At 42.1% G+C, this 21,826-nt stretch overlaps 1 protein-coding gene across 2 annotated transcripts in view; it reads left to right on the top strand.

Annotated features, from left to right (window-relative positions):
- Positions 1–21,826, top strand: part of wrap73 (WD repeat containing, antisense to TP73) — a 147,078-nt gene that overhangs the window by 100,092 nt on the left and 25,160 nt on the right. The window contains exons 1-3 of one of the 2 annotated variants that reach the window (XM_078238766.1): positions 12,479–12,827; positions 15,167–15,319; positions 21,391–21,507. In XM_078238766.1, the coding sequence (XP_078094892.1) occupies positions 12,759–12,827; positions 15,167–15,319; positions 21,391–21,507 (339 nt within the window). In that variant the 5' untranslated portion in view covers positions 12,479–12,758. Of the gene's footprint in view, positions 1–12,478; positions 12,828–15,166; positions 15,320–21,390; positions 21,508–21,826 lie in introns of those variants that run through there. The other variant, XM_078238767.1, reaches the window with a different exon arrangement.

Raw genomic sequence — 21,826 nt, 5'->3', positions numbered from 1 at the left:
CCCCGGACATTCCCAATGGTGCATGAGGCTGCTTCTGGTTTTGCACAGCTTGACCAGGGTTTGGATATCAGTGTCTATGCCAGGCCACCAGACATAGCTCCTTGAGCATTTTCATCTTATAAATTGCCATTGTGCAATTCTTGAAGCAGGCATGGATGCAGAACAATCACCCACAAGATGATGCCATCTTCTATACTCAACTCCTGATATTTTGAGAGATAAGGTTTTAAATCTTCCATAGGACACCCTTGTGGTCTGCCACTTAGGACAATGTGACATAACTTTGCCAACATGGGGTTCTTTTGGGTCCATGGCTGAATCTGCTTGGCGGATGCTGGCGGAGGGTCCATGAAGTTCAGTCATGATGACTTCATCTATCTTCAGAGAAGGCAGCAGGGTGGTGGGTAGTGGCAAGTGATTTAAGGCATCTGTGTTGGCCACATGTTTATCTGGACGGTGTTTTGAAGTATATTTAAAGGCACCCAATATCCGTGCCCAGCTGATGTGATGGAAGGAATCACCTGGTCTTCCTTGAGGAGGCGCAGAGGTTTGTGATTGGTTACTATGGTGAAATGTCAACTGTAGACCATGGTGGAACTTTTTCACCTGGAACACCATGGCCAAACCTTCCTTTTTGATCTGGGCATACTTCCTTTCTGCATCCGCCAGGATTTGTGATGCACAGACAATTAGATGTTCTTTCCCATTGTTCCAAAGCTGCAACAATACCACTCCTATCCCATAGAGGGAGGCGTCTTAGGTCACAATGGGCTAATATATTTGCTGACTGCAATTGTTGTTTAACATTTGCAAAGGCTTCCACTTGTGGCATTTGCCATGACCATTTCTGATTTTTCTTTTAAAAACAGAACATGGAGGGGTGTCAGCAGGATTGTAAAGTTCAGTATAAATTTCCCATAGTAATTTATGGTACCTAGGAAATATTTCAACTTGTGTCCCGTAGAGTGAGAACCCCTTTTATGGCTTTCACCTTCTCTTCAACAGGGTGTAATCCAATCTTGTTAACTATATACCCGAGGTACATCACCTTGGAACAATGGGAAAGAACATCTAATCGTCTATGCATCACAAATCCTGGCGGATGCAGAAAGGAAGTATGCCCAGATCGAAAAGGAAGGTTTGGCCATGGTGCCTGGAACGCACAGTTTTCCCTTTTCAATTGAATGCCAGCATCAGAAGAACGCTGTAAGACCTCCTCCAAACTCTCGAAATGTTCCTTTGCAGAGCTCCCGAGATTAAAACATTATCCAGATAGGCAGTCACTAGGTACCCCTTGAAGGATGTTCTCAATCACCCTTTGAAAAATGGCACAAGCCGAAGACACCCCCAAGGGCAAGCAAGTATACTCATACAGTCTTTTGTGAATATGTGACATAGTTCCTGGATGACATCTCAAGCTCCAGTTGGAAGTAGGCATGACTCATGTCCAATTTGGAAAATATGTCACCTCCAGCCAGCTTCGCATACAAATCTTCTATGCATGACTTAGGGTATCTGCCTAAGTGGGAAGCTCTGTTGACTGTCAATTTATAATCCCTACAGAGACAGACCAAATTGTCAGGTTTTAAAACTGGGCCTACTGGCACAGACCATTCGGCAAATTGTACTAGGCGTATAATGCCAAGTTCCTCTAGATATTCCAATTTGGCACATAGGGCATAGGGGACCAGTTGAGTCTTGAAGTATTTAAGTCGGGCCTCTGGATCCACATAGATCTTGACTCCAGTACCTTTAACCTTCCCTAGGAATTCTTGGAACACTTTGATTAGTTTGTACAGACTGCCAGTACCCATTTTAAAAATCTGTTGCAATGCAGGCAGATTTTCTGTAGCCAGTCTCTTCCCAAAAGGCTAATCTCTGGTCCTTGCACCACTTTCAGGGGGAATCTGTTGTCCATGCGTAACTGGGGTTACAGTGGTCGAAGTAACACGCAAGGGTTCCCCAGCATATGTGGCCAATCTAGCTTTGGTGTCCCATAGGCCAAAGGGCAAGGTGCTCAATTGGAGTCACCAAAAGGTTTGCTCCCTGATATTAGGTATAGCGGCTTCTCTGTCTACCTCCATGTCTAGAGGGTGACCATTTACCTGCAGTGTAATCTTGATTGGAGCCACTTTGGGTGCAGTGATGCAATTTAGCTGCATCAATTCCTCGTTCTTGGGCTGGTTAATTTGTAAAGCTCTATCCTGAGGTGGCTTCGCCCTTTGGCCTGGGCAGTATGCTTTTTGCCTGTTTTGGTAGCTTTGTCTGGGGCAGACTCCATGATTACAAGTGCAGCACGGATCTGCTTGTTCCTCAATGTGGAGAGATTTCCTGTCCAGTTCTGGAATCTTGAGGCTTCCGACTCCATTCGCCCTTTTTTGGCAGTAAATGGGTAAAGCGAGCATTACCCATTGGTTTGATTTGATTTATTATTGTCGCATGTATTGCTATACAGTGAAAAGTATTGTTTCTTGCATGCTATACAGACAAAGCATACCGTACATAGAGGAGAAAAAGAGAGGATGCAGAACGTAATGTTACAGTCATAGCCAGGTGTAGAGAAAGATCAACTTAATGTGAGGTAGATCCATTCAAAAGGCTAATGGCAGCAGGGAAGAAGCTGTTTTTGAGTCAGTTGGTACGTGATCTCAGACTTTTGTATCTTTTTCCCCGATGGAAGAAGGTGGAAGAGAATATGTCTAGGTGCATGGGGTCCTTGATTATGTTGGCTGTTTTTCCGAGGCAGTGGGAAGTGTAGACAGTGTCAATGGATGGGAGGCTGGTTTGAGTGATGGACTGGGCTTCGTTCATGACCGTTAGTTTATTGTGGTCTTGGACAGAGCAGGAGCCATACCAAGCTGTGATACGACCAGAAAGAATGCTTCCTATGATGCATGTAAAAGTTGGAGAGACTTGTAGTGGATATGCCAAATTTCTTTTGTCTTCTGAGAAAGTAAAGGCATTGGTGGGTTTTCTTAACATCGGCAGGGAGGGACCAGGACAGGTCGTTGGTGATCTGGACACCTAAAAACTTGAAGCTCTTGGCCATTTCTACTTCGTCTCCGTTTATGTAGACAGGGGCATGTCCTCCACTATGCTTCCTGAAGTCGATGATTATCTCCTTCATTTTGTTGACATTGGGGGGAGAGATTATTGTTGTCACACCAGTTCATCAGATTCTCCATCTCTTTCCTGTACTCTGTCTTGTCATTGTTTGAGATTCAACCCACAATGGCGGTGTCATCAGCAAACTTGAAAATCAAGTTGGAGGGGAATTTGGCCACACAGTCATAAGGCATTAGGGGCATTGGGGACTTGGTTCTGTGGCAAGGCTGAGTACAGTACCGTTTATGGATCCCCGAAGCGCCTGGGCCGCCTTTTCCACGTTTTCCTGGGAAAAAGCTAGCTCTATAACTTTTTTGAGATTCAGATTTGGTTCAGTTCAGTCAGTAGCTTCCTTCATTTCCCTGGCCCTGCACTCAATCCTGGAACACCTAGATAACAAGGACACTTATGTCAGACTCCTATTTGTTGACTACAGCTCAGCCTTCAACACTATTATTCCCACGAAACTCATCTCCAAACTCCATAATCTGGGTCTGGGCACCTCCCTCTGCTACTGGATCCTGAGCTTCCTAACTCACAGACCACAAATCAGTAAGGATAGGCAACAACACCTCCTCCACAATCATCCTCACAAGGCTGTGTTCTCAGCCCCCTACTATACTCCTTATACACCTATGACTGTGCGGCCAAATTCCCCTCCAATTCGATTTTCAAGTTTGCTGACAACACCACCGTAGTGGGTCAGATCTCAAACAATGACGAGACAGAGTACAGGAATGAGATAGAGATAGAGGTGAACTGGTGCGGCAACAATAATCTCTCCCTCAATGTCAACAAAACGAACGAGATTGTCATTGACTTCAGGAAGCGTAAAGGAGAACATGCCTCTGTCTACATCAATGGGGACAAAGTAGAAAGGGTCGAGAGCTTCAAGTTTTTATGTGTCCAGATCACCAACAACCTGTCCTGGTCCCCCCATACACACACTATAGTTAAGAAAGCCCACCAATGCCTCTACTTTCTTAGAAGACTAAGGAAATTTGGTATGTCAGCTATGACTCTAACCAACTTTTACAGATGCACCATAGAAAACATTCTTTCTGGTTGTATCACAGCTTGGTATGGCTCCTACTCTGCCCAAGACCGCAAGGAACTACAAAAGGTCATGAACGTAGCCTAGTCCATCACGCAAACCAGCCTCCCATCCATTGACTCTGTCTACACTTCCCACTACCTCGGCAAAGCAGCCAGCATAATTAAGGACCCCACGCACCCCGGACATTCTCCCTTCCACCTTTCTTTGGGAAAACGATACAAAAGTCTGAGATCATGTACCAACTGACTCAAGAACAGCTTCTTTCCTGCTGCTGTCAGACTTTTGAATGGACTTGCCTTGCATTAAGTTGATCTTTCTCTCCACTCTAGCTATGACTGTAACACTCTCTCATTTCCTTTTCTACAAACGGTATGTTTTGTCTGTATAGTGCGCAAAAAACAATACTTTTCACTGTATGTTGATACATGTGACAATAATAAATTAAATCAAATCATTGATTCCACATTCTAAGTAATCCCTTAACATTTCCTGAAGTGCTGGCCCTATTCAGTGTTCTACCAATTTCTGCAGTCTCATCAAGAATTCAGTGACTGGTTCCCCAGTTGCAGTGTTAAACCTGCGGCGTTGCAATATAACAGATGGTTTAGGGTCATAGTGGTTCACTACCAAAGCTATCAATTTATTGAAAGATTTTGAATCTGGGGCAGCCGAGTAGGTTAAACTTTTTATGATGCTGAAAGTCGAAGCCCCACAAGCGGTCAGCAAGGTGACTTTTTGCCAGTCATCCTCTCCTATCCTGTTTGCCCAGAAGAAATATTATTTTGGCATACTGAGGTCAATCCTCCATACCCACATCAAAAGGTTCCAGTTTTTCAATATCTCCCCCTCACTGTCTTACCGGGTTTATTGAAAGTCAAGGCTGTCCAAAACTTTTTTCTCCTCGATTTTTTTTATTCATTCATGGGATGTGGGTGTCGCTGGCTGGGCTAGCATTTATTGCCCATCCCTAATTATCCCTTGAACTGAGTTTCAGAGGTATTTAAGAGTCAACCACATTGCTGTGGTTTTGGAGTCACATAGGCCAGGCAAAGTAAGGATGGCAGATTTCCTTCCCTAAAAGGACATTAGTGAACGAGATGGACTTTCACGACAATCAACAATGGTTTCATGATCATTAGACTTTTAATTCCGGATTTTTTGTATTGGAATTCAAATTGCATCATCTGCCATGGTGGGATTGAAACCTGGGTCCCCAGAGCATTACTCTGGATCTCTAGATTGCTAGTCCAGTGACAATAACATTATGCCACCGCCTACCCGTTGCCAATGTAACTTAGGAAGCCCGACTGGAAAGGAATATAGTTTATTTACAGAAAGCAAAGTAAAATCACTACTCTGCTATACACACACTAATCCCTGCTTGGGACAAGTAAAGTGCAGCTCCAATCCTGGGTCTGTCTTATAAAAGGCTTAGGTAAGTATTCCAGCTGGGCAAGCCATTGCCTGTTACCAGGGGAACTCATACTCAATGTGCCCCACCAGGAAATCAATCAGTGATTCCCATGGATCTTGTGGGGGTTATCATAATCACTATCTAACGTAAGCTCACTGACTCCCATAGCTACCTTGACTATATTTCTTTCCACCCAGCTTCCTGTACAGACCCTTTTTCATTTTCTGAGCACTTCTGTCTCATCTGTTTTATTGATGCCACCTTTCATACCAGTGATTCCAATATGCCTTCCGATTTGCTTCCCTGAGAATTCCCCAGTACTGTGGTTGATAGAGTCCTTGGTCATATTTGTTCCATATCCTGCATTTCTGCTTTCATCACTTCTGCTCCCTCTTAACCAGGGCAGGGTTCCTCAAGTCTGCACTTTACAACCCACCGGCCTCAACAGTCAACGGTTCATCTTCTGCTGTTTCTGCCATCTCCAACATGATTCCACCATCAAATACATCTTTCTCTCCCTTCTCACTGAGCATTCCAAAGAATGTGCTCCCTCTGTGACATCCAAGACCATTCCTCCTTAATCACCCATCTCATGCCGATAAAAGTGCAGGAGATGCAATATCTACCCTTTTACCTCCTCCTTTACCATGGTCCAAGGACCCATGCATTCCATGGGTGGTGAAACAGTGACTTACTTGTGTTCTAATTTAATCCACTGCATTCACTGCTCATGATGCAGACTCCTTTACACTGGGATGGATAAATGCAGAACGGGTGATCATTGTGTGGAATGCATCCATTAATCCACAGCATGACACCTAGCTTCCAGTTGTCTGTCATTTTAGTTTTCCTTTCCACTTCTACTCCAACCTCTCTGTCTTTGACTTCCTACACTATTCAATGAAGCTCAACATAAGCCAGAAGAACAATGCCTGTTTTTTTAATTGGGCACTTTATAGCCTCCCAGACTCAACAATTAACTTCTGCCCCCACTTTTTTGTACAGCAACCGTTAGTGACAATTCTACTTTTCCCATTTATGCCTCCTCTCGACTCATCTTTTGTTGCTTTGCCAGTCCCATCATCATTTCCTTTTGCCTTGAACCATCATCCCCTTAGTCATTTAACATTTCCTGCCTTCCACCCTATCAACCTTCCCTTGCTTTCTTCCCCTCTCCCCTTTTCTGTCTCTGTACTTGCTCAAGGCCTGGTACATCTCTACCCTTTTCCACTTCAAACAAAAGGTCACTGACCTGAATATTGACACTGTTTCTCTCACCACACATGTTCTCTAACCTGCTACATATTTCTGGCATTTTTATATCATATCTCCAGCATCCACAGTATTTTGCTTTTGACATAAGAATTAAATATATAGTAGGACAAGAGACCACAGATTCAAATAAAAAAAATGCAAATTTAGGATTGATATTAGGATGCTCTTCATCTCAAAGTGTGATCAACAAATATAATGGAATGATTTAAAGACAATTGGATTTACAATGGAAGGAAGGACTTTCAAATCATTCTAGAAAGAACAAATTGAACAGGCCAAAAGGTCTTCATCATCAATTATCATCTTGTAAATGACCTGAGTCCATTTCATCTATTGATAAAGCTTTAAGGTGCTTGCCTTGACTCATTTGGTAGCATGTTTACCTCTGTGTTAGGAGATTGTGGGTTCAAATACCTCTCCAGAGACTTTGAGTAAATCATCCAAGCTGACAGTGTAGTACTGAGATTGTATTGTACTGTATTTGGGATTGAGACGTTAAATTGATGCTCTGTCTGCTACCCTCTCAGGTGGGCATAAAATATCACATGATACTATTTGAAGAGGGGAGTACCCCAGAGTCCTTGCCAGTATTTATCCCATAATCAACATAAAGCAGATTTGGTCATTTATTGCTTTTTATGGGCATTGCTGTGGAAAGTTTGGCCGCTGCCTCCTTCTATATTATAACAGTAACAGCATTTGGTTTAAAGTGCTACAGGAAGTTCCAAAGTAGCAGTGAAAGATACTACATTGTAAGCTAATTCATTTTTTCCTTATTCACAAACAAACTTTCCTGCTCACAAACTCACCTCCTTCTCAAGCACTACCAACTGCCTGAAACACAAAAGAAATCCTAGGTTTGGCAATCTTACAAGTACAAGGGATACAAGGGGAAGTGGCTAGATGGGTGGAGAACTGGCTTGGCCATAGGAGACAGAGGGTAGTGGTCGAAGGGTCTTTTTCCGGCTGGAGGTCTGTGACCAGTGGTGTTCCGCAGGGTTCTGTACTGGGACCTCTGCTATTTGTGATATATATAAATGATTTGGAAGAAGGTGTAACTGGTGTAATCAGCAAGTTTGCCGATGACACGAAGATGGCTGGAATTGCGGATAGCGAAGAGCATTGTCGGGCAATACAGCAGGATATAGATAGGCTGGAAAATTGGGCGGAGAGGTGGCAGATGGAGTTTAATCCGGATAAATGCGAAGTGATGCATTTTGGAAGAAATAATGTAGGGAGGAGTTATACAATAAATGGCAGAGTCATCAGGAGTATAGAAACACAGAGGGACCTAGGTGTGCAAGTCCACAAATCCTTGAAGGTGGCAACACAGGTGGAGAAGGTGGTGAAGAAGGCATATGGTATGCTTGCCTTTATAGGACGGGGTATAGAGTATAAAAGCTGGAGTCTGATGTTGTAGGTGTATAGAACGCTGGTTAGGCCACATTTGGAGTACTGCGTCCAGTTCTGGTCGCCGCACTACCAGAAGGACGTGGAGGCATTGGAGAGAGTGCAGAGAAGGTTTACCAGGATGTTGCCTGGTATGGAGGGTCTTAGCTATGAGGAGAGATTGGGTAGACTGGGGTTGTTCTCCTTGGAAAGACGGAGAATGAGGGGAGATCTAATAGAGGTATACAAGATTATGAAGGGTATAGATAGGGTGAACAGTGGGAAGCTTTTTCCCAGGTCGGAGGTGACGATCACGAGGGGTCACGGGCTCAAGCTGAGAGATGCGAAGTATAACTCAGACATCAGAGGGACGTTTTTTACACAGAGGGTGGTGGGGGCCTGGAATGCGCTGCCAAGTAAGGTGGTGGAGGCAGGCACGCTGACATCGTTTAAGACTTACCTGGATAGTCACATGAGCAGCCTGGGAATGGAGGGATACAAACGATTGGTCTAGTTGGACCAAGGAGCGGCACAGGCTTGGAGGGCCGAAGGGCCTGTTTCCTGTGCTGGACTGTTCTTTGTACAGTTGAAAAAGAAGTTTATAGCAGCATTAGTAGAAAGAAAGTAAAATGGTTTATTGCCTGTGACAGTTGAGGCATCCTGCAGACAGCCCATTTTGTGACTTCACCTTGAAAAGGAAACCATTTTCATAGGGGGGAAAAAAAAGCATTTACAAACATTTTCCATTGTTGCGGAAGCTGAGGCAAAGCCTGCCATTTGTGCCATATTTTCTATGTTGATGTCATGCTGAAGTGAGGTGGTGTTTTGACACAATTTATGTCATGTGTTTGCAAACAAATTTTGAAAGAGGGCTTCTCAAATACTTTTTGATGAAAACAGTGCATCTTTAAAAAAACTGGAGGAAGTTATTCATTGGCTGGAAGGAATAGCCATTGCTATTCAGATTTCATTTTCATACATTAACAGTAATGTACATTTCACGCTACCACTGACACATTCAGGGCTCTCATACCGTGTATTAATTGTCTGCTAGTCCCCATCATGAGGTAAGGAACCCAATTTTTACGGAAGAGGAAAACTAATATTCTACAATGTACAGTAACGAATCTCGAGATTTCTACCACCTAACATTTTAATATACGAAATACATTCTAATAGGATTCACCTACTCCTGATTTTAAAAATAATGATTTTTTTCTGCAGTATCTTGTTGAATTTAATTCATTTTTGCAAATATGATAGATTTTGCAGTATTCCTGTCATAATGACATTTGTATAGCTGATTGGATAAGAAAGATTATATTTTTAAATTCGCAGGACACGTCTTCAATTAAAAACAATTCTTGGGGGGAGGGGGGGAGAAGTTAGTGTTAAATGCACTGAAGATTTTAAACTATCATTTGTAAGCGAAAGATTACACGTATTAAAGAATCATCAACTGAAGTTCGTACTTCGATATTACAGCTTATTTAGAATGGTAACTGAGCGAAAGACAATTCTGCAATCGAATAAAAGATATAATTACTAAAATGATGCATAAACTCTCGAATGGTTTGAAATTGGGCACAACACGAAATCGACAAGGAAATAAAACACCTTTTTCTGCCGCCATCAAATATCTACACATCATTATAAATACAAACACAAACCCACTCCACATCGGAGGAAATAATTTAAATATAAATAGCAACTCTGAAGTAGCCTGAACAGTTATAGAGAACCACAAGGGAAAATACAATATTAATAACAATTTAATAGAGATCGAGCCAACTTTCAAAGTTTAAAAATACCACAGGCTGTTTCAATGTTGCGTATGAAAACCAGTAAAAGACAAAGTGGATTATTTCACCCCGGATCTACCGATATCTAGTGCAGAAACCGGGTGCCAAAATCCCCTTTCCTCACCTGGAGTTAGACGAGTTGCTGCGGTCGCCTTGCGAATGCAGGTTCAAGACAACGTCTGACTCCCTGCTGGTCACAGGCGGAGTGTGTGTTGCCCGGAGTTCAATTCACCAACATTGTCCGACTGCAAACGTTTCAGGGAACTCAGGGCAGGCGTCTCCGTCGCTTCAGCAACCGGAGAGTGCATTTGAGATGGGTTAGTGTTACCTGGGCTGGAGAAAGAGAGGGTAGAGACTGACAGCTCCGCCTGGCTGGGGGCCAGAGGGAGAGTCTCTGGCTGTTTTTGTATATACTGTATATAAAGGCTGATTCATTCAGAGACAGGAGAGAGAGTGGGAGAGTCCCGTCTGCCAAAGGCACAGCCGCCACTCGGGCTTATACAGGCGGGAAGAAAATACAATCAACAGGGGGAAGAGGGAAACGGCTGAGTAACGAACAAAGGAACAACAAAAGACAATAATGATTCTGAAAAAAAACCCAGATTAAATCCAAAGACAAAATCATGTGGAAAAGAATCAAATCAGACCCAAAAAGGAATTTGCAGACCCAGATTGGGTGGCATTTTATATTGTGAAATATTAATCCTTCGGAACTCGAGCTAATCTTTGAAAGTCTCAGGGGAAGTTTACAAGATAGAAAGGAACAAGCAATATTTGCATTCATAAAGCACCTTATTGCATAATCTAAAATGTCTGTACATGTTTCACAAAATGGGTTTCTTTTCAAATATGGTCAGTGTTCTAATACAGACAAATGGGCGGGGGCAGGCAACTATAATGTGTCAGCAACACTGAAAGCGGAAATCAGATAAATGACCAATTAATCCATTTAATTTCAGTGCTGATGGTTGAGGGAACGAATGCTGGCCAGGGCAATCCTATCTTTTCTACCGATCTTTAATTTCCATCGAAACAAGCGAACAGGATCTCAGTGTAATAATGGTTTATTTAAAGGATTGGTACCTCGACAGTTTAGCACTCCCCTGTATTGCAACAATTGGCCTTGCTTATAGACAAATCTTCAATAGCAACAGAGTAAAGCAACAACAACCAGACCAGGGAATACTTAAGTACTAAGACAGTGACACAAAATTGCAGAATAGTGTAGAAAAAAATTGTAAAATAAAAATCAAGACGCTCAAAGTGCATATTTGTCAGCGTTTAGATTGGATAAAAATATGCAATAACTGTCTTTATAATGCAACTAGTTTATCTACCTGTCACAATTTTGTTTTCAAATTGCTATGCTTTTTGGCAGCGATTTTTTACTGGGACTCCTATCTCAGCACACGCAGCCACCCTTGATTCCCGGTGGATGACAGTTCTACAATGCTCCTCTCCTGTTAAGAAAGGCCTCTATACTTTATTTTGTTGTGTAGGTAACGAACGCTTCGTTTATTGCTCAACTAGAGTTGCCCTGAGAAAATAGCGGTGGGCCTTCTCTTTGAACTACAGCAATTCTTCTTGTAATGGAATTATGGAATTCCCATAATAATGTTCGGCTGGGACTTTCCAGATTTTGATCTAGCAATGATAAAGGAACAGAGATATTTACCCAAGTCAGGATGGCGAATGACTTTTATTTATCTCGTTTATTTATTAGTGTCACAAGTAGGTTTACATTAACACTGCAATGAAGTTATTGTGGAAATCCTCCAGACTTGAAAGGAAACGAGAGGGATGATGATTCTATAATTCTTGTCTTGTTTGAAAACTCATGGGGCTGTCAAAGTAAGTGCATATTGTCGACACAATTTGCAGCGTCACACAAATGTTTAAATAATAATATCCTTTCTTCATTATATTGTGCATTGTGCCTGAGGATATACTATGTTTCGTACTCTGGGGATTTAAACTTTTCTTTAAAGAAGATACATTTACATCTTGTAGGGTAATATTATTATAGTTTGCATGAATCAGGATTTTAAAAAAATCAGAGTTAATAAATATTAAGGACACGGTTGTGCAAATATTGAGGTTTGTTTGTTGCAAAGCGACATGAAGCCATAACATAAATTGAAATCTGACCACATTAAATAGCGTTTGGGTAGTCACCAGGAAAAAAAAGTAAGGTGCTGTATGATGCTATTCTATTCGATCAATTTGCTCTGATAGTTTCCCTTCATACTTTGCCTGAGGAATTTCATTCCGAATTGTCAAATCTCTCTCAGAAAGTCGCAGCTTCCTCACACCCACCAACCGCCGGAAACTACAATTCCCAGAATGCAGCGGGACTGCTACCGCCAGATCCCCGATCCCATTGGTGGAAATACCTGTCAATCAGAGCAGACGGCCGGGCACTTCCGGTGGTTCAAACGGCCGTTCCAACGGTTTTCCCCAAACCGTGAGAGTCAGAGTGTGCGGTCAGGGGCAAAGGCCAGCCCGGTGCAGGCAAACCCGGGGACAGGGTGAGGAGCCCGGTGCAGGCAAACCCGGGGACAGGGCGAGGAGCCCGGTGCAGGCAAACCCGGGGACAGGGCGAGGGGCCCGGTGCAGGCAAACCCGGGGACAGGGCGAGGGGCCCGGTGCAGGCAAACCTGGGGACAGGGCGAGGGGCCCGGTGCAGGCAAACCCGGGAAAGGTTGGGGGAGCTGCGATGAATTTCTCCGAACTTTTCAAACAGTCGAATCAGCTGTGCAGACTGTCACCAGACGGGAGATATTCGGTAAGTGTTTGGTCAGGGTCTGGCTGTGGACACTTTGTTTCCCCTTTAAATGGCGTTAATAAACTCGCCTCACTCAATCATTCAGAGGTGGGCATGTTCAGTAATGTGGTTGATGCTTCAGGAAATAGTCGGTGTGTGAAATTCTCAATTTCCACCACAAAACATCTGATTGCAGAATTTGTTTTGCCCTTCCAAAAAACTGACACACTTTATTCACCTCACAGTTTGTGAGACCTTCCAGTGATGGCACCTTTGAGTTGAACGTACTGAGAAGCATAGAGGAACCTTGGAGTGTAAGTGGTCAGGAAGGTCTACAGGATTGCCTTAATCAGCCAAGGTGTAGAATATAAGAGCAGTGAGATCATGCTGAAACTGTATAAAACACTAGTTAGGGAACAGCATGATTGAGTATTGTGTGCAGTTCTCATCACCACGCTATAATTGGAAAGGCGGGGGTTTGTTTTCTTTAGAAACAGTGGAGGCTGGAGGGAGACCTGATTGAGGTGTAGAAATTTCATGGGCCTAGGAAAATAGGATGGCCCTATATCATTTGGCTGAGGGGTTCATAATCTGGGGGCATAGATTTAGTGGGTTTTTTTCTGCAAGAGGTTGGTAGGGATCTGAAACTCACTGCCTAAAAGGTTGTAGAGGCAGAAACCCTCATAACATTAAGAAATACTTAGATCTGCATTTGAACTGCCATCTCCTGTAAGGCTATGAACTCTGAGCTAGAAAGTGGGATTAGGCTGGATGGTTATTTGTTGTAAGAAGTTTAACAACACCAGGTTAAAGTCCAACAGGTTTATTTGGTAGCAAAAGCCACACAAGCTTTTGGAGCTCCAAGCCCCTTCAGGTGAGTCAAGGGGCTTGGAGCTCCGAAAGCTTGTGTGTCTTTTGCTACCAAATAAACCTGTTGGACTTTAACCTGGTGTTGTTAAACTTCTTACTGTGTTTACCCCAGTCCAACGCCGGCATCTCCACATCATGGTTATTTGTTGGCCAGCAAGATCATGATGGGGCTGAATGTAAATTTCTATATTTCTTTGAAAGACATTTGATTGGTTGTGAAGGGTTGTTAATGTTGTACCACTATTCAAGAAATGGGAGAGTTTTTTTTTAACTTTTCCAATTCAATCAAATCAAGTCCAATTCAGAGTCTCAACAAGTTGAGACATTTCCGATCCAAGCTGACAAGACAGGGCCTCCACTCCTGTCTTGGGCCTGATCTACATGAGCCAAGCTGATTGGAGTAGGTGCAAGTCCTCCTCCTCCAAGGTTTGTTCTCATTTGCATCTTAGCCAAAAGGCCGAAGTGCCGCTTTTAAAAATTGCTTCAAATGAAGCTTAAATGTAACCTAATGACCTCAACCAAGTGTAGCCTGTCCATACTACATTTGATCTTAGCCAAAAAACCCAGGAAACTGCAGGCCAGTCAACTTAACATTGGTGAAGGGGAGTTTATTGGAAACCATTATAAGGAACAAAAACTTTTAAGAGCCACCTTGGATTTGTTGAGTCAAACTGTGTCTAACAAATTTGTTCAAGTTCTTAGAATTAAGAGCTTATAGTGCAGTGGATGTATACATGGACTTTAGGAAGGCATTTGACAAGGGACCGCATAGATTTGACGTTGGAAGCTGGCTCTCGTAGGAACTTTGTGTTGTGATGTGTGTGTGAGTACGTAAGTTTGCATAGCAAGTCTTGGATTATTCAGGAAACTCATCAGACATTCTGTCATTCGATACCCTTTTTGTTGTTCTTTGCTGTATTCCAAATTAAATTGATAATTGCAGACTCCGTTAGATGCCACCACCGCATCACCATTTTCCCAGGACATCCCAGCTCATCTGAAGAGACTGCCAGGTTTAAAGCATGTGGATGTCTGAAGAGCCACAGATGTCATAGATTTCTGCATTTGTTGATTTCAATCGCATATTGCTATATGCCAATGAGATTACAGCTTTCCATTTGAGATGCTGACCAACTTTTGAAAATCAGGACAAGTGGCTGGAATCGTCAATATTTTCAGATGGTCATCTTAGCAAGTTTGAAACTTTTGGGGTTTGTGAACTTTAATTAAAGGATCATAACTGAGGCATTCAAGTGCCTTTTAAATTGTCTGCAGGCAAGATTTATGTATAAATCAATGATATGAAAGTATGATGCACTTCCACAGGATCTCATCTTAAGAGTGGAGGTAATATCTTCTATTCTGGAGGCAATAAGACTGAATAACCAGTCTGAGTAAGATGTGAAATATTTTTGGCAGAGGAATAAAATGTAGTTATATTTTTATTAAAAAAATGTTTAGGAGATATAACGTATTTGATTTTTGTGCAGGCTGTTTGTGTCCAATACCGCCTGGTGATCCGTGATGCGCACACCTTGCAGGTCCTGCATCTGTACACGTGTTTGGATCAGATTCAATATGTTGAATGGTCTGCAGACTCTCTTTTCATTTTGTGTGCTATGTACAAGCGTGGACTCGTACAGGTAAAGTGGGTCTGTGTGACCATTTTTCTTTGTTTGGAATGCATTTCATTTTCTTATCTTCCAACAGAAAAAATAATCATGTATGCCATACAGTTTTGTGAAATGTCTGTTCCAGTATATGTTTTTATTTAACTAATTGTAGGCTTGCTACTGAGAATGATATCCGAAAAGGCCACTTAACCTATCCTGGCCCCTGTGTATGACCCAGTGTGAATATTTTTCACTTCTTTCTGACTGTGATGTTTAGTGGCTGGTGGAATCTGACTATATTTTAGCCATTACATAGTGGATTAACTTAAACCAACACTTGGATTTGAGCAGTAGATTTCAATGACTTTTGTTGGGTACTGCCCAGTTTAGATAACTTGCTTGTGATCAATTTTGCAGTCTGAGAAAGGGCTAGCCAGGACAATTGGTTAACCTGCTGTAAATTGGTGAGGATTGTTGGAGCTTTCTCTTGCTGCTGCTATCTGAAAGAAGTTTAGGATTTAATCTGGAATTGCTGGGGTAGGAGCATTTAATTAATTTCTGACCATTTGTTTTCTCAGCCTTTGTTCAAGAGCAGCACTCTCACCTTGAGTTGGAAGGTCGTGCTGTTCAAATTCTATTCTAGACAGTTAAGCCCATAATCTATTCTGACTCAGAGTGGATACTACACTGTTGGATGTATTATCTTTTGGATAAGATGTTAAACTGGGTAATACAATGTTGAATGGATGTAAAAGATCCCATTGGAGAAGAGTAGGGAAGTTCTCCATGGTGTCCTGGCCACATTTATCCTTCAACCAACACCACATCACTTTGGAAGGAGTAACAGGAATACAGAGTACTGGGCTAATGGTAAGATACTTAGTAGTGTGGATGAACAGAGGGATCTAGGTGTCCATGTGCATAGATCCCTGAAAGTTGGCACCCAGGTTGATAGGGTTGTTAAGAAGGCGTACGGTGTGTTAACTTTTATTGGTAGAGGGATTGAGTTTCGGAGCCAGGAGGTCATGCTGCAACTGTACAAAACTCTGGTGTGGCCACACTTGGAGTATTGCATACAGTTCTGGTCGCTGCATTATAGATTTGGATCTGCAGAGAGATTTGGATAGGCTAAGTGAGTGGGCGAGGATCTGGCAGATGGAGTATAATGTTGACAAGTGTGAGGTTATCCACTTTGGAAGGAATAATAGTAAAATGGACTATTATTTAAATGGTGAAAAATTACAACATACTACTGTGCAGAGGGACCTGGGGGTCCTTGTGCATGAATCGCAAAAACTCAGTTTGCAGGTCCAGCAAGTGATCAAGAAAGCAAATGGAATGTTGGCCTTTATCATGAAGGGGATGGAGTATAAAAGCAGGGAGGTCTTGCTGCAATTGTACAAGGTACTGGCGAGGCCGCAACTGGAGTACTGTGTGCAATTTTGGTCCCCTTATTTGCGGAAGGATGTATTGGCCTTGGAGGGAGTACAGAGAAGGTTCACCAGGTTGATACCGGAGATGAGGGGGTTAGCTTATGAGGAGAGATTGAGTAGATTGGGCCTGTACTCGTTGGAGTTTAGAAGGCTGAGGGGAGATCTTATAGAGACATATAAGATAATGAAGGGGCTAGACAGGGTAGAGGCAGAGAGATTCTTTCCACTTAGAAAGGAAACAAGAACTAGAGGACACAGCCTCAAAATAAGGGGGAGTCTAGGACAGAGTTGAGGAGGAACTTCTTCTCTCAGAGGGTAGTGAATCTCTGGAATTCTCTGCCCATTGAAGCAGTGGAGTCTACCTCGTCAAATATGTTTAAGTCACAGGTAGATAGATTTCTGATCAATAAGGGAATTAAGGGTTATGGGGAGCGGGCGGGTAAGTGGAACTAAACCACTATCAGATCAGCCATGATCTTATTGAATGGCGGGGCAGGCTCGAGGGGCTAGATGGCCTACTCCTGCTCCTATTATGTTCTTATAGGAAAGATGTGGAAGCATTGATAGCTAACACGAGGGGACATAGCTTTAAATTGAGGGGTGAGAGATATAGGACGGATGTTAGAGGTAGGTTCTTTACTCAGAGAGTAGTAAGCGCGTGGAATGCCCTGCCTGCAGCAGTAGTGGACTCGTCAATATTAAGAGCATTCAAATGGTTATTGGATAAACATATGGATGATATTGGAATAGTGTAGATTAGAGGGGCTTTAGATTGGTTTCACTGGTCGGCGCAACATCGAGGGCCGAAGGGCCTGTACTGCGCTGTTATGTTCTATGTTCACAAACTCTTGATCTCGTCGTCATCTCACTGCTATCTTGTGGAACCTTGCCGTATGACAATTGGCTGTCACGTTTCCTACACTACAATGATGACAACACTTCAAAAAATACTTCATTTGTTGCAAGTATTTTGGGGCATTCTGAGATTATGAAGGACACTATATATTCATCTGATAATCCAACTCACTTAAGTCAGTTATTGCTTTAGTCAGGTAATGCTCACCGTGCACAATCAGGATCTTCAGCCTTCTCTAAAATGTCTCTAGCCATTGTGCATGTCAGCATGTGCCATCTCTCTTGCATGTCTGCACATGTAGATTGGAGCTTTGAAGGATATTTGTGGCTGATGTCTTGGCAAGCTTTGATTAGTTTGTGCACATTAAAGGTTCCATGGAGCTCGGTGTTTAGCTGTTCAGGAGTTTGGATCTATGTCATTATAGATGGGTGCAATGCAACTTGTGACGTACATTAGATTCGACAGAATTGTTGGCTCCAGTTGTGCTGGAGCTAGCCGATTATCTCCTTGTAGGACACAAGGATATTCAGAGTTAGAAGAGCATATCATGGATAGATGGGCGAGATGGACTGATGCTCTTCTACCTGTGAATAAATAGGCAATTAGCATCATCTCTGCTGTCAAATCCAAGGGACACAAACTTACTCCCAACAAATTGCTGATCACTCAACTTCCCTTCCTGGCCTGCACACGAACATGCTGTCACTTACTAAATCTGTGCTTATTTTTTCCAGAGCTCCATGTTTGGATCCTTCCTATCAGGTTTCTGCCTCTGTCAGAAGTTGCTCTTATCAGCCACAAATGACATCTTATGGCAGAGATAAACTAGCCCTCTTTGTTCTTAAGCTGTCTGCTGCCTTTGACATAGTTGATCACACCATCCTCCTCCAGTGCCTCTCACTGTTGTACAGCTGGGTGGAAATGTGCTCACCTGTTCTTACCTGTCCATCTGTAATCAGGGAATCACATGTAATGGTTTCACTCCCATTTTTTTACCTCTAGAATCCCCCAAGGATTTATCCTTGACCTCCTCCTATTTTTCATCCACCTGCTGTGCCTCCATGCTATCATCCAAAAACGCAGCATCAGTTTTCACACACAGCTGTCAACACCCTGTGCCACCTCTCTTTCCTCCTCCACGTTCAAGTATCAGACTGCTTGTTCACCATCCAGTTTCGGCTAAATTGAAATTTTCTCCAACTAAATATTGGGAGGACTGAAACCATTGTCTTCAGTGCCTACAGCATGTTCTGTTTCCAAGCCACTGAGTCAATTCCCCCTCTCAGCAACTAGCTGGGGCTAAACCAAACTGTTTGCAACCTTGGTGTTGTTTCTGACACTGAGATGAACACAAATCTATACGCTCATAAAGACTGCCTATTATCACCTCCATTACTTTGCTTTTGCCTCAGCTCATCTGCTGCCTGTACCCTTATCCCTTTGTTACCTCCTAGATTTGACAATTGCAAGGCACTCTGGTTGACCTCCTATCTACCGTCATCCATAAATCTAAAAGTTAAAATCATCCAAAATTCTGTTGCCCGTTTCCGAACTTACACCAAATTCCATTAATTCATCACCACTGTGCTCACTGAGTTATTGGCTCCTGATTAAGCAATATCTTTTTTTACAATCCTATTGTTTTCAGATTCCTCCATTGCCTTGTCCTGCCTTATCTTTGTAACCTCCTCTAGCAATACAACTCAAGATATCTGCGCTTCTCAAATTCTGGACTCTTGAACAGCCCCAATTTTAGTTGCTGCTGTGCCTTCAACTGTTGAGGCCCTAAACTCTGGAATTCCCTACTTCAATCTCTGTCTCTCTCTGAAAGCAAGATACTGTGGATGCTGGAAATCTGAAATAGAAACAGAAAATACTCAACAAGTCTGGCAGTATCTTTGGAGAGAGAAACTGAGTTAACATTTCGGGTTTTGACTGGATCACTTTAAAGATGAGTTACCTGAAATGTTAACAATTGTACACCTTCTGGGAGTTGATGACTTTGGATGGGAAGAGTAGTTTGGAGTTGCTTTAAAATCAAGGTTAAAATCAGCAACACATTCATAATCCTTGTGTTCAGATCCAGATAGTGATAGGACATATGTTTTCACCAATTTTGCCAAATTCCAAAATCCTTGACTGTGCTATCAGAATTTTTTAAAACCACGAAGTGGGATGGAAAATGTCCAGGTGGGCCTGTTAAATGCATCTCAAGTGCTAAAAATGGACTGGAAGAAATTTGCTCAGTGTCTCTGGAATTTACTAACAAAATGTTTGCGTTGCAGTAAGATGAGGAAGGGGCCACCTGCTTTTGAGTTGGCCAGATTCCACTTTGTGTCTTCCTGCTGTCTGTCCATATTAATGACATGGTAGATAACACCTAATCTTCACTTCACTGACTACAAATAAGTTGAAAATCTAGTTCTGTAGTGTCAAATGGAAATCCAAGGTTCCATTCTTGATAATATTTTAATGTATCATCAAGTTGCTTCACTTAAAATCCTATCTGAAGAAGATACACACCCGCAAAGCCAATGGTAGGGTTAAAATGGTGTAATTATTGGGTACTCATAGTAAAATCAATATATTAACATACAAAGTATTAGACTGATCTGTTTACACACCGCTTGGTAAACATGTAATCAATTTGGCAATGTTCTGTTTTGACAGTTGTGCAGAATTGAAAATGTGTCAGAACAGAGATATTATGAGAAGTTTTAAATATAATGCACATTGTATTATACAATTTAGGGGAAATTGCAGCTTCAAGCAAATCCAAAAAATTGTTCATAATTTCTTGGAAAAATATAGAACGACCTAATGAGAGTGTAACTTTTTAATTTTTTTCATGTGTGTCATTTGTTGCCTCAAGTGTTAATCAGTCTTTTAAGATTGTGACCTGTGCTCCACAATTCCTCAGGTACTCACTACCCTCTATTGTCTCACCCAAGTGATCATTACTGATGTGTGAGGCTTGCCAATGGTTGTTAGCAGAATATCCAACTACTCAGTAAAGACAAGTGACCTAACCTGGAGCCTTTGTAGTTATGTCACAGTTCTAGATAGGATTGTATATTTATACATTTGGCAGTTCAGTTACTTTTTCAAAAATCATTTTCTTGAAATGGTTGTTGTGCTAGCTAGTGTTGAAAATTGTAAAATACAGTAAGAGATGTAAACATTGCAGGATTTAAATTGTTTTTGTTAAATGACAGATGTGATATCTTTAGATTTGACTTTTGGAGTAGAAATGCTATCACCACTATAGTAATGTTCTTGGAGCAGCTGCTCTAATGTGGGTTAACATTACATTACTAGTGCACTACAAGACTTGCAACTTCTGCCTAAAAGTGTTTTGCTATACTGTGGGCGAGAAACAAATTGATTGTTCATGTTGATCAGTTTTATATTCTGCCGCTAACTTGCACATGCAAACTGTGTATTAATTATGTTAAAGTTTAGACAATTGATCTATCATCTATACATGAACTTTATTCACCATTGAAAGCAGACTCCTCTCAAGTCTGTCATCTGCCAGCCAAAGTGAACAAAACTTAGAATTAATATATCAACAGTCTATTGCAGCTCATGATATGATGAAAGGTAATATAGGTAAGGACACCATTACCTTTGCAGTGGTATCCAGCACCAATCTTTCATGATCCGGCTTGTCTTCTAAAATTCTCAATGGTTTGCAATGTTGGTTGAGTAGTTGTGTTCTCTCTCTCTCTCTCTCTCGAACTGAGTAAGAGTATAACTATTTGTTAATGTAGTCTGTGCTCTTATTTAGATTGTGGCTTTTTAAAAAACAGGTCTGGTCCTTAGAGCAACCTGATTGGCACTGCAAGATTGACGAGGGATCAGCTGGATTAGTGGCCTCGCGCTGGAGTCCAGATGGACGTCACATTCTCAATACTACAGACTTCCATGTAAGTGAAGTTAATGCCCCCACAGTACAACATCAACTGTTGCTGTCTGTAGTTTTATGCTGAAATAGGAATTAGACACTTGTTTGCCACTTGCTCTACTTATGTTACACAATATTATGAGGGAGTTATAAGGCTTCTGTATGGTGATGGGAGTTCAGATACCACAATAAACTGATAATGCAGCTTGAACTGTCTGTGTCTTGGATCCTAAAATGTGGCTTTTTAAAGTAAGTTTTTCAATGGTGCCATAATCTTTAGAAAAGTATATAAAGTGTAATATTTTACTATTGCGAGCAGTAGGAGGGTCTGGGAGGAAGGT

Source organism: Mustelus asterias, chromosome 22, assembly GCF_964213995.1.
Source record: "Mustelus asterias chromosome 22, sMusAst1.hap1.1, whole genome shotgun sequence".
NCBI lineage: Eukaryota > Metazoa > Chordata > Chondrichthyes > Carcharhiniformes > Triakidae > Mustelus > Mustelus asterias.
This window is presented reverse-complemented; position numbering and strand designations above follow the sequence as displayed.